Source organism: Macaca thibetana, chromosome 13 (assembly GCF_024542745.1).
Source record: "Macaca thibetana thibetana isolate TM-01 chromosome 13, ASM2454274v1, whole genome shotgun sequence".
Classification (NCBI taxonomy): Eukaryota; Metazoa; Chordata; class Mammalia; order Primates; family Cercopithecidae; genus Macaca; species Macaca thibetana.
In genome coordinates, this window is record NC_065590.1 from 671,879 (window position 1) to 687,784 (window position 15,906).

Below are 15,906 nucleotides of genomic sequence, written 5' to 3' on the forward strand. Positions count from 1 at the left end.
CAGGCCCCGCCCACCTCTGCCGTTGGATGTCTGCCGCACACGTGGTGAGGATGTCAATGGCAGTGAGGCGGGTCTGCTTGCGAGACGGGACAAAGACAATGACAGGCTTCTTGGGCGAGTGCTTGGTGACAGCATGGTACACAGGCTTGGCCATGGACAGCAGGCGGGTTTGTGTATGGCTGATGTTGAAGCCCTGGCGACCGGGGAGAAGAAAACACACCAAGGTTATCAGACCTGGGCACTCAGGATCTACGTAAGACCCCACAGACGGATGAGGAGAGTGGGTCCTACCTGGATGTGCAGCTCCAAAGGGACGGGACGCACATTGGGGTGGAAGTTGAAGGTGGAGGTGGCGCTGCAGCCCAGCCAGTGGGCCACATCCTTGGCATTGGAGAGCGAAGAGCTGAGTGCCACAATGCGAATGGGCCGCTCAATCTGGGAGGAGATGTAGCGCATTCGGGAGCAGATCACTTCTAAGACAGGCTGGAAAGAGGGAGGGAGGGTCACTGCAGGCCGAGGCTCCCATCCTCTGCCTGGAGGTCCCCTTTGTGAACAGCCCAGCAGCCTCAAAATGACCTCATTCTTCCTTCTAACTAGGAGCTCTCATGTTTTTGGTTCTACCTCCTCCACAGCAGCCAACCTCCACTAAACAATACTGTTTTCCTAAAGTACTACCAAAAAAGCTGACATTGTCCCTTTGGAATAGGGCAGCAGGCAGAATCCTCCGGGGAGAAGCCCCGAGCCTCCGTCCTCAGACCCAAATGCAAGGCCCAATGCCAAGGTCACTCGGTCAGTCCCAGTCCCTCATCTGTGCTGCAAGGTCGCGCCATACCCCATTCTCGCCCCCGATAAGGTGGACCTCATCCACCACGAAGAGGTTGATGTTCTGCACGTTCTTGCGCTGCTTCCACCGCCGGGAAAGTATGTCCCACTTCTCGGGGGTGCTGATGATAATGTTCCCTTTGCCTAGCAGCTTCAGGTCTGTGCTGGTCTCTCCCGTCAGGAGTACCACCTTCTTGTTGAGCCTGTCCTGGAACTTCTCATACCAGTCCATGTATACCTGGCAGGCAGAGGAGGGAGGCCGAACAACATGAGGTCATACCAGGCACCTTTCACTTACCTGAGGAAAACCTGAGATGCCAAACAGAGACCTGCTGATCTCAAGCTACGTTCTAATCCCACAGCAGCCTTTATGTGATGGGGCAGCTTTTCTTTCTTTTTTTTTTTTTTTTTTGAGATGAAGTCTCACTCTCGTTGCCCAGGCTGGAGTGCAGTGGTGCAATCTTGGCTCACTGCAACCTCCGCCTCCCGGGTTCAAGCAATTCTCCTGCCTCAGCCTCCCGAGTAGCTGGGATTACAGGCGCGTGCCAGCACACCCAGCTAGTTTTTGTATTTTTAGTAGAGACAGGGTTTCACCATGTTGGCCAGGCTGGTCTCGAACTCCTGATCTCAGGAGATCTGCCCGCCTTGGCCTCCCAAAGTGCTGGGATTACAGGCGTGAGCCACCGCGCCTCGCTGGGGCGGCTTTTCTTTAATACACAAACTGAAGAAATGACCCTGCAAATTTCCGGCCTAAAAAAGCCTTCATATGGAATCACAGATGAAATGCTTCTGGGCAAATTCACGTGATACAGCGCCATGTCATACCTGCTCCGCCAGGGCCTCCATGGGGGTGATGTACACACAGCGCCCCTCCGAGCTCTGCAGCAGCATCCGCAGGATGGCAAACTCTGCACAAATGGTCTTCCCACTGCCCGTGGGGGCCCCCACAAACACATTGTCGTCACTGTTGTACACGGTGTTAAACACTGGAAATCAACAGAAAGAAGCAGTGTGAGTACCAAGAGGGAAGAAGAGACGGACTGGGACGTGGACCACTTGTCAAAACAAAGGACAACATAAGAAATGAAGTCAGGCAGTTCTGGAGTGCAGACAGAGGAGCAGTGGCATCCGAGCCTCTAACTCCAGGCCGGCCCTGCTGTACCCCCTCACCTGCTACCACTTAACAGGTAAAGGGGAAGAGGCCAAGATCAAGAGCCCAGGTCCCCTGGAGATGTGTGGGATGACAACAAAAGCAAAGCAAAAGAAGCCACACATCGTTCTTTGCTTCTCAGGGACTAGGATGCAGGACAGAAAGGAACTGGATCCCTTTCTCTGCCCCTTCAACACTCTCCTACATTTCCTAGAAACAGCCTAAGGTAGAAAGTAAGAGCCTTAGCCCTGGCATCAACACTGAATTAAAATACAAGTTCTATTTACCAGTTGGTTCAACTGGGGCACCCCCTATGCCTCAGTTCCTCACCTATAAAATGGAACGCTAATGGCAGTATCTCCAACAGGGATTCCTTTTAGGCTTGGTGGGAGGAATAAGAGACAAAACACTGGTGATGTACTCAGCCAAGGACTGAGACCACAGTGCCTGCTCTGTGAATGTCCCTGTTATTTATCATGATGTGGGGGAGGAGGCCTCAGTGCCACGCCATGGTTCTGATTCAATACTTGAGTGCCAGGGGCAGGCCTCTAAGCCCCCTGGGCCCGAGAAATAACCACGCCATGTAAGGCCTTGCTCTACTGCCCCTCCACAGTGACACATGCAGAGCAGCAAAGAAACCAAGGCTTCTGACAAAGGAAAAAGTCCCGGTGGGCCCCGGGGGTCACGCTGAGGAGCTCCCAGGCCTACCAAGTGCCTGAGCGCCCCCACTCCCCTGCCTGCCACAGAACACATCTGTCTCCTGGTGACTTCAAAAGCCTCCAGAGGAGGGATGGAAACACTTACCCTGGGTTTGGATGGGATTGAAGAAAGGAAATTTATCTTGGTAAAGACTCTCAAAGGCGCTGTTTCTCAGAGCAGACACGGGCAAGGGCTGCAGGTCCAAAAGCTCGGTTGGAGGTGGGTACTTCTCCGGCAAGATCAGGTGCCGGAAGGAGACAGGCAGCTGGGTCTCACAAGCTACCAGAAAAGAAGCAGGAAGGAGATAAGCTCTCTTTACCTCACTGGCCTCTAGATCCCCTCCATGGACACTGGAAACCTACGCAGCGTATGTATCACTCTGTCCCCAGCAAAGGCAAGCCCGGGACAAAGTGCAAGACATTCTTCTACTGTCCTTGGAGGGACTGTTCCTGGGGACTCGAGAGAGGAGGCACTCACAGAGCCAGCGGTCAGACACCACTCGGATGAAGTACTGAGGGGGCAACGGCTCAAAGACCGGCACGAAGAACGTAATGAGGTGCTCATCCTGGGCGTACTTGGCCTTGAGGAGAAAATACTCATGGTGCAGAATCACCTCGCTGTCCACGTCCTCCACCAGAATCCAGAAAGCCTCGGATGAACCATGCACCTGCCAACAGAAGCAAGGGTGAAAGGAACGCGAGTCAACGTAGACAGCGCGCCACCAATCCAGCTCCTCTGCCCAGCAGAGCCTCACCTTCTCATCCCACTGGAAGTCCGGCGTGATGGTCAGCTCCACCTTCAGGGTGGAGCGTGTGATAGGCTGCAGGTGCACCGACAACTCCAACTTGGGAAACAGATGGACGTATTTGTGGATGGTCTTCCCCATCTTTGGCATGCGGATAAGCTCCCCTACGAGGAAATGCGAGTACTAAGGCTACAGCCCAGCCTGCCCACTATCCTGCAAACTGGGCCTGAGGGCCACTGCAGGAAAGGAGTAGGGCCTTCCCTTTATGGTCCGTGGAGCCCAGGATTCCAAGTCCCCAGACCAAGGGCCAGCCCTTCAATGGGACCTGGGGAGGGAACACAGGATACTAACGCACAGGGCTAGGAACAGGAAGACTGCGTAGGCAGACTGGGAGAGACACCCAGGCAGTGAAGACAAGGCAAGAGCATCTCACACACCGATCTCATTGTGATTCAGGTCGTACAGACGCTCAAAGGGGAAATTCTTCTTCTCAATCTTCTTCACGACTTCCTCAGGGAGTTTCCGGAACTGGCGCAGAGGACACATGGACTGCCACCTATCCAGGAAGGAGGCAAAGCTGTTGGTCCCTTCTGCAGGGATGTGACAAACCGTCCACATCATGGCTTCCGAAAGTTCAGCAGTGACCACACAAGACACAGTGATTAAAGGCAGACACTGACGCTGTGCCAGCCCTGGCCTCCACCTTTCTCCTACCCCCCGGCCCGACCACAGAGGGCCTTCCCTCTTCTCAACATGCAACAAGGTTCAGATCAGACTTCAGACGTCTGATCAGAGATCAGACGACCCTTGGGCTGGGGACCCCACTCATGGGGACCAGCATCCGGATCACTGGGTCCTTACATGCGTTTGTCGATCATCTTGCAGAGATTCAGCGTCTTGTCTGTAAGCTGTGCCCAACCTCGGTTCAGGACAATTTCAAATATCGCTCGCATCAACCGGCCAGCCGACTAGGCAAAGAAGCATCATTCCCACTGTTAAGTCTTGACTATCCCCAAGCTTGTGAGCCACTCTGCACACGGTTTCATTACCTCCAGCTCTGACACAACCACCCACCCCAACTCAAAGGCAAAGTCCCCCGTCTTTACGCCTTTCTCCCTCCTATACAGTAGATGCCTGCCGAATGGGGAACAATTAGAAAAGTGCGGCTCAAGGTCACCGCACAACATTTTAACCTAACATTCACTGCATGATTTTAAAGCTTTTGACTCATTTAGCATTTAGAGTTCTAGGAAGAGTTGAGGGTACAGTGACCTGTCCTTAGAGGTAAAGATGAAGAGCAGCTAATAAAACCCCGCGCCGTTTTTGGATTTATTTATGAGCTGTGCAGCAACAGTGGGACATCACTTCGCTGCCGGGAAGCAGACACCGTGTGCTGTGGCTCTTCCTGTCTGAGGGCCTGTGGAGCCTTGAAGCCTTCCCTCTTAAGGTCTTACCTTTCCCACGTGCTCAAGATGTGTACTACAGAGTGGCTGTACCACACATGCACCAACCAATGACCCCGCAAGAGCAGAACTGAACACTCCTTCCATCTCACTAGCATCAGGCCTCCTTTTCCCAGCAGGCACACAGAACACAGGGACTGAACTGTTCAGCCCCTTCTCACAGCTCCCATACAACTCCACCCTCACCTGTGTGACATACACCATGTCAGCCATCAGGGCAAAGCCCTCCAATTTCAGCTGCGAGATGAAGGCTTGCAGAAGAACATTGATCTGTAAAGAAGCAAAATCAGCCAGCAGGAGACCAACCACTGAACAGTCCAAGAAAGGGAATTACATTTCTGCTCTGAGCATCCAGGCCAGGTGAGATCTTCTACAGGTCTTGATTTACAAATACTAAATAATTGTTATTTCATATAAAAAGAACATGCGAGAAGGCTGCAAAAACTAGGAGAACTGAGCAGGATACCACACATGAACCCAAATTCAAGGTTCATCTTTTAGAAGATTATGAAAACCACTTAATCCTCATCCTGACCAAAGCAAAGAGGAGCGGCGCTCACCTTGGCGCTGGGTTCCTCGATGCTCTCTTTTACAGGGATGGGCACCCTCTCCAGCAACTTCTGCAGCTCCAGCTTCTCCTCCTGCCACAAGCAGGAAAAGGTCAAGGGAAAGCCTTGTGGCCGAGGAGGGAAACCATTCAGCAACTTGCTGAGCACCAACTCCCCGCCCCAGCACACTGCATAGCTCACCTCTCTCACTGTGATGTTCTTGAACTCAGAGGATAACGAGAAGACTCGGAAGAGCTCAATCTCACTCAGGGTGGGCTTCAGCAGCTGGTTGTAAGTCTGCACAGTGTCATTGGTGATGTAGTAGTGGCTGGCTATACGGCCCAGTTCTGTCACCTGGAGAGAAGGTTGGCTCAATCCAGTGCTGACTACTAATGAGCTCCCGCCTCTAACTGTGGACCGTAAGTTATTGTCTTATAGGTTTTTTTGTGCGATTTTTGGTAAAGTATATGACTCAATGTCCTATAAGTTATTGTCCTAATAGGACAACTGGATGAAGTCCCAGCAGTGCAAGTGCCAGGCCAGGCCCAGGCACATGAAGAAAAATGGCACAATAAGCTGACCCATAGTGAAATGATGCCTGCACAGACAAGACAGCTAAATTATCCACTTCGAGTTACAGGAAAAGCAACCACTTTTCTGCTGTTCTAAGCAACGGGTGATTAGACAGGCAGTGCTCACGTCGAGAGCAATCTGGAAAATCTTCTCCTGGGCCAGTAACTTTTGCTGAGACCTTTGCCTCAAAACCCTCACCCCACGCACCTGGAAGTTGCCCGTCTTCTTGTCGTACTTGACCAGATTGTTCTTGTCCAGCATCAGGGCAGCCGTGTGAACCAGATCTAGTCGGCGCTGGTCCAGCAGGGGATCTCCCTTGAGGTCATCATGAGAGATGCCATAGAGGGTTGGGGACCGCAGCATTCGGATATACAGGTAGGCATAGCCCAGCCAGTTCACTGCGTCCTACAAGACACAGCTCATGGTTCTTAGTATGAAGAAACTCTTGATGTCCAAATGAAAGGCTACCATGAATTGCTTAGAAATTCCCAGCTACAACGATGCATATTACATCATATTCTCAATGTGTTCAGCATTTCATTAGTAAAAACATCTAAGCATCTTCTAAGATCTTGGTAACAAGGGGAACTATCTGCCAGACCCAAGATGTGGGTGCAGGGATGGAAAGCCTCGGACGCCGCTGTCCCGCGGCACAATAGGGACCGACCCACACCTGGTGCCTTGGTGTCTGTGGGGAAGGCATGAAGCACAACAGGCACAGTCCTCCCCTACCTTGGCATTCTGGACATTCCCCAGCACGATTTCTGCGTTGAGCATGTCAGGAAGCTTTGAAACCATCTGGCTCTCAATAGGAAGCTGTTGGTTGAGGAGGGACAGGTAGTACTGCAGCTCCCCATGAGACGTGATGAGGATGCCTTCGCCCTTGGTGTCATACTGGGGTCTTCCAGCACGTCCCAGCATCTAGATCAGGGACAGCGAACCAAGAATGCTATAGCAAGAGAATGTGTGATTTTGATGCAGGGATCTACATTACAGAACTAGGCCTCTGATCTGCCAGCTTTACAGCATCTCTGCATTTCAGGCAAGGATATCGATCCCCACTGAGGATAAACTCAAAGGCTCTGTACCTGCAGAATGTCCAGTGCTCCCAGTTCTGTCCAACGTCCCTTCTCTGGACTGTACACCTGGGTGCCTTTGATGATGACCGTATGTGCAGGGAGATTCACACCCCAAGCTAGAGTTGCTGTGGAAACTAAAACCTACAGAGGCAAAGCAAGGCAATGAGAAGAGATGCCACCATCAGGGGTTAATATCCCCGGCTTCTCTAGGCAGTTGGCCTCAGAGCTTCTATCAGACTAGCCAGTGGGGTGTGGGGGGTCCCAGTACTTGTCAATGTGACACTAGAATAAAGAGGAAAGGTTTCTTTGGGTTCCTCATCTATTGAGGAACGAACATTTCAAGGTTCCAGAGGCACAAGTGCAGACCTGTATTAAACCACCTTAAAGTTACTAGAAAAGGTCAAGCAGAGGCTATCCGGAAAGAGGGAATGACAAGGCCACGTACGCCCCCATGAAGCACTGTTTGGAGCTATCTGAAGTCACCAAAGTGCTTGCTTCACTATGCTTCTCAGACCGTCCGAAACTCACTCATCTTCCCTCACACAAGGTGTGAAGAGTTGGGAGAGTGGCATAAGGTTCTATTTATTGTATCCACCACAACCCTCCGACCTGGGCTAGCTGGGCCAGAAGCAATAAAGTACCAGGAGCAAACATGGCACAACCTTGACACTGCCAGTCTTCTGAAGTACGTCCCACCTGCTCCTCCAAAAGCTTTGCACTCCCTCACCTGAATATGTTTATCAGCAAAAAGATCCTCCACGAGTGTTCGGTCAACCCTGGTCATGCCTGCATGATGAATAGCAAAGCCATAAGGCAGAAGATCCTTCAGCTCTAGGTTCTGTGGAACAAACGACCAGGGATGAGGTGAGCCTTCCTGTAGGACTCACCCAAGGACTAAGGAAATCTCTTCCCATGAGACCCTGCCCCTTAACTACTATGTGGAATAGTAATAATCACATCCAGACAATCAACCTTAACCCATGGGAAACAACAGTGCCATAGTCTAGTCCTAGAGGAGCTGTCTGAGGCCTCAGATGGACACGGCTGCCAGATAGGCATGAGGGAACCCAGCCGGCCCCTCCTCACCTTGCACTGCTCCGCTTCTGTTCGCAGGACTTCCGTGGAGGCTGAGCCCTCCCTCAGAAACAGACCCAGAGTGTCCTTCTCTAGGCACATGTCCCGGATGGCCCTGGCCGTCTTTCCAGTCTCCTTCCGGGAGTGGACAAACACCAGCACCTAAGGAGAAGCCACAGTCTGCCACAGTCACGAGACACTAACAGCCCCAGGGCACCTGTGGCAGGAAGCAGAAGTTGCACCATCACCACCAGAAGCCAAGGTCCTGGAGCGGGGAAAGGGCAGGAATGTGGGCGGGCTCAGAGGAAGCCTCAACAGGGCTGGAAAGACTTCAAGGGAATGCACCCACCAAGTTCACAGTTCTGGAACTGAGAAATTAACTAACTTCAACATTCTACCTTGCACAGCAAGTTTAAACAGACTATGACTACAAATTCAGGCCTCTCAACTCAGAACTTATGTTCAAGCACCTAACAAGAGTCAAAGATGCATGAAAATGTGTCTGCAAAATAACAGCTAAAACATTCTACTACTCAAAAAAGGATTTAGGAAATAAGTCTGAGACTAGTACAGTGTTGTAGGAAATGAAGTCTTCCTAGCCTTTAGTGCCAAGAAAAGATCTGTCTCTTCATATAAATTCATATGCTTCATTTCATCAGACAAAAAGAAATATAAAACCAGTCACTTTCCCTTATTTTTTGTCTTAGTTAACATTGCTCGACTTTCAATTTAAAAATTCTATCATACTGTCTAGTAAAATGCCCTCTTCACTAGTTTTTCATTTTCCTCTTATTGTCTTGTATTTTTAGTGTAAGCGACCCCAAACCTTTTATGGAGGGACCCTGGATAATGTGAATGGACAAAACAATTATCTGGGACTGGGGATTGCTTGATGGGGGGATTTTTAATTCTCCAAACTCTCTAATGGTTGTAAGGCTATTCAGGTTATCCATTTCATCTGGGCTGAGTTTTGCTAGTTAACTAGTAGTTGTTGGAGAACTGGTTCATTTCTTCTGAATTTTTAAAGTTATGAGCATAAAGCTACTCATAGTATTACCTTATTATCTTTCCAGTGGCTATAGGTTCTGTAGTAATATCCCATTTCATAGCTGATATTGGTGATTTATGTTGTGTCTTCTTTTAATTTCTGTCAATCTTCCCAAATTATTGGTAAATCAAACATTTGAAAGAACAGGGTTCAAGAGTAACCACAAACCATGGGCAAACCTGATTTTTCCCAGCATGTTCCATGATTTTTTCATAGACGATTTCATTCATGATCTGGAAACGCTTGATAGCTTTTTTCTCTGTGATACCCACATACGTCTGTTCCAGAGGCACTGGACGGAAGCTAGAAGTTCAACAGTTAGACAAATGAGGCTTTGGCGGAAAACACTGAGGGAATAAACAGTCTTTTTCCCGCCCCAAGAGCAATATTCCTCCTTCTTGATTCACAGCACATCAAACCCAAAGGCCCTTCTAAAACCCAACACAGCAGCACTCCTTGGAAAAGGGGAAGGAGAGCAGGATGGTCACCTTGGCAGAACTTTGCCCAGTCTTTTCTGATACCTGTTGTCAAAGTAAAAGAGACCCTTGGCAGGGTCAACACGTAGAAAGGTGGCTACGTCTTCATAGTTGGGTAGGGTGGCACTGAGGCCAATGAGTCGGACATCCTCCTGGGTCATCTCAATGTTTCGGATGGCCCTGGCCACCAAAGCTTCTAAGACAGGACCTCTGTCATCGTGGAGAAGATGGATCTCATCCTGTGGAATTGGAGGACAGCAATTACCTCTAGCACTAGAGATACGTAGTTCCTTTTCCCGGACTTGTCCCATATTGTAGGCACATAACCTAATATGCCTAAGGAAAAACACACGGGATCCCAAGCCAGGGATGCCCAAAGGATGGAGACAATATTTACCACGAAATACTCCAGAAAGCAACAGACTCTGACCATGAGTTGCTTTGGTACAGTTCAGTGACATACTTTGTAATAAGAAATTCTGAAACTCAGATAAATGAGTTTACAACTTTACTTAAAGGTAAACTTCTTTACGAAAAAGGATATAAATATGATCTGATCAGAAACTTCACCTCTGGCAGTTATAGTTCCCAAGAACAAAAGCTATCATGCATCAAATGATGCATTCTCACCGTCTAAAGCAGTGCTTCTCAAATTTTATTAAGTATCCCAAAGCCAGGGGATGTTGTTAAAATGCAGATTGCATTCAGCAGGTGTGGGGTGAGGCCACAAATCCTGCATTTCTAACAAGCTCCTATTTCATGCTGCTGCTGCTATGACTCCCACCATGGATTAGGCTTCAAGCAGCAAAGCTCTAAAGCAGGGACCAGAAACTTTTTTTTTTTTTTTAAAGTCAGATGCTCCATCTCAAAGAAAAAAAAGCCAGGTGCAGTGGCTCACGCCTGTAATCCCAGCACTTTGGGAGACCAAGGTAGGTGGATCACCCAAGGCCAGGAGTTTGAGACCAGCCTGGCCATTATGGCGAAACCCCGTCTCTACTGAAAATACAAAAAATTAACTGGGCGTGGTGGCGGGCGACTGTAATCCCAGCTACTCAGGAGGCTGCGGCAGGAGAATTGCTGGAACCCGGGCGGTGGAGGCTGTAGTGAGCTGAGATCATACCACTGCACTCCAGCCTGGGCAACAAGAGCAAAACTCTGCCTAAAAAAAAAAAAAGCCGGCCGGGCGCGGTGGCTCAAGCCTGTAATCCCAGCACTTTGGGAGGCCGAGACGGGCGGATCACAAGGTCAGGAGATCGAGACCAGCCTGGCTAAATACGGTGAAACCCCGTCTCTACTAAAAAATACAAAAAATTAGCCGGGTGAGGTGGCGGGCGCCTGTAGTCCCAGCTACTCGGGAGGCTGAGGCAGGAGAATGGCATAGACCCGGGAGGCGGAGCTTGCAGTGAGCTGAGATGCGGCCACTGCACTCCAGCCTGGGCGACAGAGCGAGACTCCGTCTCAAAAAAAAAAAAAAAAAAAAAAAAAAAAGCCAGATAGTCAGTATTTCAGGCTTTGGGCCATGCAGCCCCTATTGCAAATACTCAGCTCTGCCATTGCAGCACAAAAGCCGCTGTAAATAATACATAAACAAATGGATATAACTATGTTCCAACAGAACAAAGCCAGTAGCCACAGACTGCCAACCCCTGCTCCAGAACACTGAAAACCGACATGCGAAGTCTCCCTTCTCGCTCTTCCCAGACAACTGAAACTACACTCAGACTTAGTCACTAATCTCTGGAAGCTTCTGTGTATACGGAATACAATATCCCGATTCCTCATTCATTCCCTCAGAGAATGGATTCTTTTCCTTATAAAGCCCTTCATGATGTTGGATATGATGGTTTTTTGTCTATCTGTTTACATTTGTTTCAAAATATTTCAGATATCGTTTCTCGGCCTTTTGGCTAAGATCAAGTGTAGTAAAATATTTCAGACATAAAAAATATATACAAAGAATAACGTGGCAAGCTGGACGGAGTGGCTCACGCTTGTAATCTCAGCACTTTGGGAGGCTGAAGTGCGCAGATCACGAGGTCAGGAGTTCGAGGCCAGCCTGGCCAACACAGTGAAACCCAATCTCTACTAAAAATACAAAAATCAGCTTGGCCTGCTGGCAGACACCTGTAATCCCAGCTACTGGGGAGGCTGAGGCAGGGGAATCACTTGAACTTGGGAGGCAGAGACTGCAGTGAGCCGAGGTTGTGCCACTGTACTCAGCCTGGGCAACAGAGCTACACTCCGTCTCAAAACATAAATAAATAAATAAATAAATAAATAATAAAAATAAATAAATAACATGGCAAACATAAGCTGACAATAACTGTCATTACAAGGGCTAGTGCTACAGAAAAGGCAGCAAAGAAACATTTTGCATGAAAACCCAGCAAACCCTCCTTGACACAACTGGCCTCTATGTTCTATGAGCGCTCCCAACTCACCAGAATGATGAGCCGCACCAGTTGGGTGTAGGTGCGCTCGCCACCCTTGCGGGTGATGATGTCCCACTTCTCGGGGGTGCAGACGATGATCTGAGTGGCACTGATCTCTTCTTTGCACAGCTGGTGGTCCCCAGTCAGCTCAGCAACAGTGATGCCGTAAGTGGCCAGACGCTGTGGGAGGAAAACTACATCAGGCAGGAGTGCTTGAAGGGGCCTGGACACCACGCTTTCTGTTTGGGCGGTTGGAGTGTAGGGCCTTGGGAGCAGGCATCAACCCATCAGGTGAATACAAGGCGAATCAGATCTTATGAGCATATCTTCCTCAAACAAACAGAAACTTAACTCAGGCAAATAAAGCAGACAAAAGATCTCTCGGGGCCAGGCACGGTGGCTCACGCCTGTAATCCTAGCACTTTCAGAAGCCAGTGAGGGCAGAATGCTTGAGCCCAGGAATTCTAGACCATGGTGAAACCCTGTCCCTACAAAACACATAAAAATTAGCTAATCTGGTAGCACATGTCTATAATCCCAGCTACTAGGAAGGCTGAAGTGGGAGGATCACTTGAGCCTGGGAGGTCAAGGCTGCAGTGAGCCATGATTGTACCACTGCACTCTAGCTTGGGTGACAGCAAGACCCTGTCTCAAAAAAAAAAAAAAAGATCTCTGGGAACTCTGTACACAAGAGGAAGAAATGGCAACTTGTAGATAACAAGACCTAGAGTAACACCACTAGGTCTATTATTATCCACATCCATTTGATGTTTCATAAATACGTCAATAACACAAATGATACCAACTGCAGGAAATTGCCATGCAGAGGATGAAAGAAAGATGCTAACCCTTGTAAAAGATGGCTCAGGACAGTCTTACTTCAGAAACTCTGTACCTGGGTTCAGTTCCATCTTGGAAATGGGGAGAGAAAAATAAAAAATAAAAACAATCCCAGGAGGCATTCCAGAGATGCCCCAACACAAAAAGCGGTGAGGTCCAGGCCCGGCCACAACACTTTGACAGCTGTGCCCCGTATCCTCTGGAGGAAAGTTCTACTCCCTCACCTTTCCAAAGCTGCCCACCATCTCCTGCACCAAGGAGCGCATGGGGGCAATGTAGATAATCTTGAAGTCATCCACATTGATGGTGCCGTCCATGTTGATGTGTTTCCCAATCTCTCGGAGCATGCACATCAGGGCCACGTTGGTCTTTCCAGCACCCTACGGGAGAGGTCAGGGATGAGAACGCCTGTTCACCTGGTTATTCTCACTGCCCTAACTTCCACGGGCTTATTTCCCAAACAGAGAATAGAATTTTTCCTGGGTACTTTATCCTACCATTTAACCTCTCTTCCATCAAAGGACAAAGAATTAGGGGGTGGGGTGGAAATAAAAAACAATCTTCCAACAGAAACTCCACCCATATTCCCCAAGAAAAAAGCAGGCAGGGTGGCGCTTACAGTAGGAGCACACAACAGCAGATTCTCATCCGTCTCGAGGGCAGCACGGTAGAGCTTACTCTGGATCCGATTCAGTGTTTTGAAGCCCTCAAACCCAGCCTGGGCATACTTTGGAAGCTTTTCCACCGGAAGCAGTTGCTAGAAGAAAAGAAGCGCCATCGGTATCATGTTGGCAGCATCCCTGAGCAGACTGGTTTTGTGGGATTGCCAGGATTTTGTTCCCTGGCAATCTCTTTGCATAACTCTCCATTAAAGGTCAGTCCAGAAATCAATATTGTCCCCTGGGCTCAAAATCAGAATGGGAAAATTCTGTTGCAGCTTTCAGCCCTAAAATAAACTATATATGAAACAAAGCTACATTCTGGTCAATGGTTGAAATCCAAACCAGGAGGCGAACTAAGCAGAGAACTGAGGAAAGCAATTCACTTACTTCTTCTGAGCCAAAGGGCTTGGGCTTCAGAGCAGGCACATGCACCTCTTCGTAGCCCTTACGCTGGCGACGGAAGGATCCATCAGGAAGCTGACAGCGTTTATTGGCCATAAAGTGGCTCCCTTGGGTAAATACCAGGTCCTCCAAGTCCAGAACCTGCCGTGGAGCCAGTGCCTGGGAACGTGAAAGACAAAAACCCCAAGGAAGTGAGCAAGCCGAGCAAGCGCGTTTTCCACCCAACAAGGCCTGGGACGTAAATCGCCCTGGATCCTACCTCTCCACCCTGGTCGAGATCCATGGTTTCCAGATCTGTGTCCATTCGAGACTGACGCACTCGCTCTCTCCGGGATCTCTCCTCCTGTAGCGGACGAAGATGAAAATCACAAAAACAATTCATCAGTATCACAGGTTCTTGTCCTTTTCTGTCCCTGCTTAGCTAATACTTGAGTCACAGGTGCTCACTAATAAGTCACCAAACAGAAAGACAACGCTTTACATGGGGACCACCAGAATGATCAGAGCGAACACACAGCTTTAAAGGGGCAATGCGCAGTACAGGGACGCCGGAAATAGACGTTCTGTAATTAAGTACCAAGGGCTACCCCTGAGGGGTAAAAGTGTGGGTTCTGTTAAGCAAGCACATGTGTTCTGTTACTCTATTTTAGTAAACACCATGTATTTACTGTGCAAATAAACAATAAAGATCCCCATAGTGCTGGTGAAAGACAGCAGCAGGTCACTGGTCTAACGACCAAACCAATGTGGATGTGTTGATTCTAACCTGTATGCACTGACAAATCCCGAAAAATTTAGAGAAATTACTTTTTCAACTTCCACTTTTAATATGAATTTAGCTTCATGCTGCAATCTTCTAGCCACTGTTAGCTCAGAAATCAGACAGATAAACCAACGCAGTCCTTACTCGGATCAGATCCTCCTTCTCGGTTTCGTGGAGCTGGTAGAGGAACTTGGATAGCTCTGGGTCAGCTTCCATCTTTCCCATAATCCTTTCCTTTTCAGCTTCACTTTGTGCACTGGCCAGCAAGGTACAGTATAAAACTACCCACAACAAAAGGAACAAAGGAAAAGTGAAGAGGAGGAAGTAAGGCAAAAAACCTTCATCCTTAGAGTAGAAAGAAGAAAAATAAAAGAAACAAGCACTTAGGTTGTGAAAACAACAGAATCTCCATCTCACACACGCACACATATGTACTCACTCTGCAAGAAGAGCCCACCATATACTCACTCATCATCCTGTGCTGCCGCAACACTTTAATGAAATCAAAGGTGTTGAAACCAAGCAGCAGAACCAGCTGGTTCTCACATTCCCGATCGTCACTGGCCGTCTGCAGAGAGAAGGCAACACCACCACTAAGGACAAAGCCATCTGCCACTTCATACGCTGTCCCCATGTGCCAAGATACACTACACATACAACTATTGTTATCTTGGCCATACCTTCAAAATCTCCAATACTTCATCTGCCTTCTTCTGCGACACGATGGCATCATCATAGAAACGACTGAGCTGCCGCTGTAGCCAAAATGCATCAATATCCCGAGGGTGCAAATCCTTCTTCTTGGAACTCATCAGTTCACCTGAGGCCACGAGCTACAAAAGTAACCAGGCATTTAGCTCACCAGGTCTCTGCCAGCCTAGAGCACTTTGCCACCACCCTGCAACCAAGTTCTACTTGCCACCCCACAGCCCACCTTCTGTGAGGACTTTCCAGAGGGAAAAACTCTGGAATACTGAGTTCAGAATACCAGACTAAGACTTCATCAACATACATCTTTGGGAAGGAAGAAAACCGACTGAAATCTTAAGAAACTCTAGACACTAAGTGTTTATTATGGTTCACTCTAGCAAAAGGCGGCTCAATAAATGTAACAGGACCTAGGCATGGGG

The 15,906-nt window shown here is 48.9% G+C and overlaps 1 protein-coding gene across 1 annotated transcript in view; it reads right to left on the bottom strand.

The window, feature by feature from the left end:
- SNRNP200 (small nuclear ribonucleoprotein U5 subunit 200) overlaps positions 1-15,906 on the bottom strand; it is a 30,825-nt gene that overhangs the window by 8,549 nt on the left and 6,370 nt on the right. The window contains exons 7-33 of the mRNA XM_050754969.1: positions 15,457-15,609; positions 15,245-15,344; positions 14,921-15,057; positions 14,273-14,356; positions 13,999-14,172; positions 13,569-13,706; positions 13,174-13,329; positions 12,119-12,289; positions 9,723-9,916; positions 9,381-9,504; positions 8,166-8,315; positions 7,807-7,917; positions 7,089-7,220; positions 6,733-6,921; positions 6,208-6,405; positions 5,629-5,781; positions 5,440-5,520; positions 5,066-5,149; positions 4,278-4,384; positions 3,854-3,972; positions 3,426-3,580; positions 3,149-3,338; positions 2,777-2,950; positions 1,648-1,808; positions 833-1,060; positions 292-483; positions 15-193 (exon numbers count right to left, since the gene is read on the bottom strand). Coding sequence (XP_050610926.1) covers positions 15-193; positions 292-483; positions 833-1,060; positions 1,648-1,808; positions 2,777-2,950; positions 3,149-3,338; positions 3,426-3,580; positions 3,854-3,972; positions 4,278-4,384; positions 5,066-5,149; positions 5,440-5,520; positions 5,629-5,781; positions 6,208-6,405; positions 6,733-6,921; positions 7,089-7,220; positions 7,807-7,917; positions 8,166-8,315; positions 9,381-9,504; positions 9,723-9,916; positions 12,119-12,289; positions 13,174-13,329; positions 13,569-13,706; positions 13,999-14,172; positions 14,273-14,356; positions 14,921-15,057; positions 15,245-15,344; positions 15,457-15,609 — 4,034 coding nt within the window. The remainder of the gene's footprint in view (positions 1-14; positions 194-291; positions 484-832; positions 1,061-1,647; positions 1,809-2,776; positions 2,951-3,148; positions 3,339-3,425; positions 3,581-3,853; positions 3,973-4,277; positions 4,385-5,065; positions 5,150-5,439; positions 5,521-5,628; positions 5,782-6,207; positions 6,406-6,732; positions 6,922-7,088; positions 7,221-7,806; positions 7,918-8,165; positions 8,316-9,380; positions 9,505-9,722; positions 9,917-12,118; positions 12,290-13,173; positions 13,330-13,568; positions 13,707-13,998; positions 14,173-14,272; positions 14,357-14,920; positions 15,058-15,244; positions 15,345-15,456; positions 15,610-15,906) is intronic.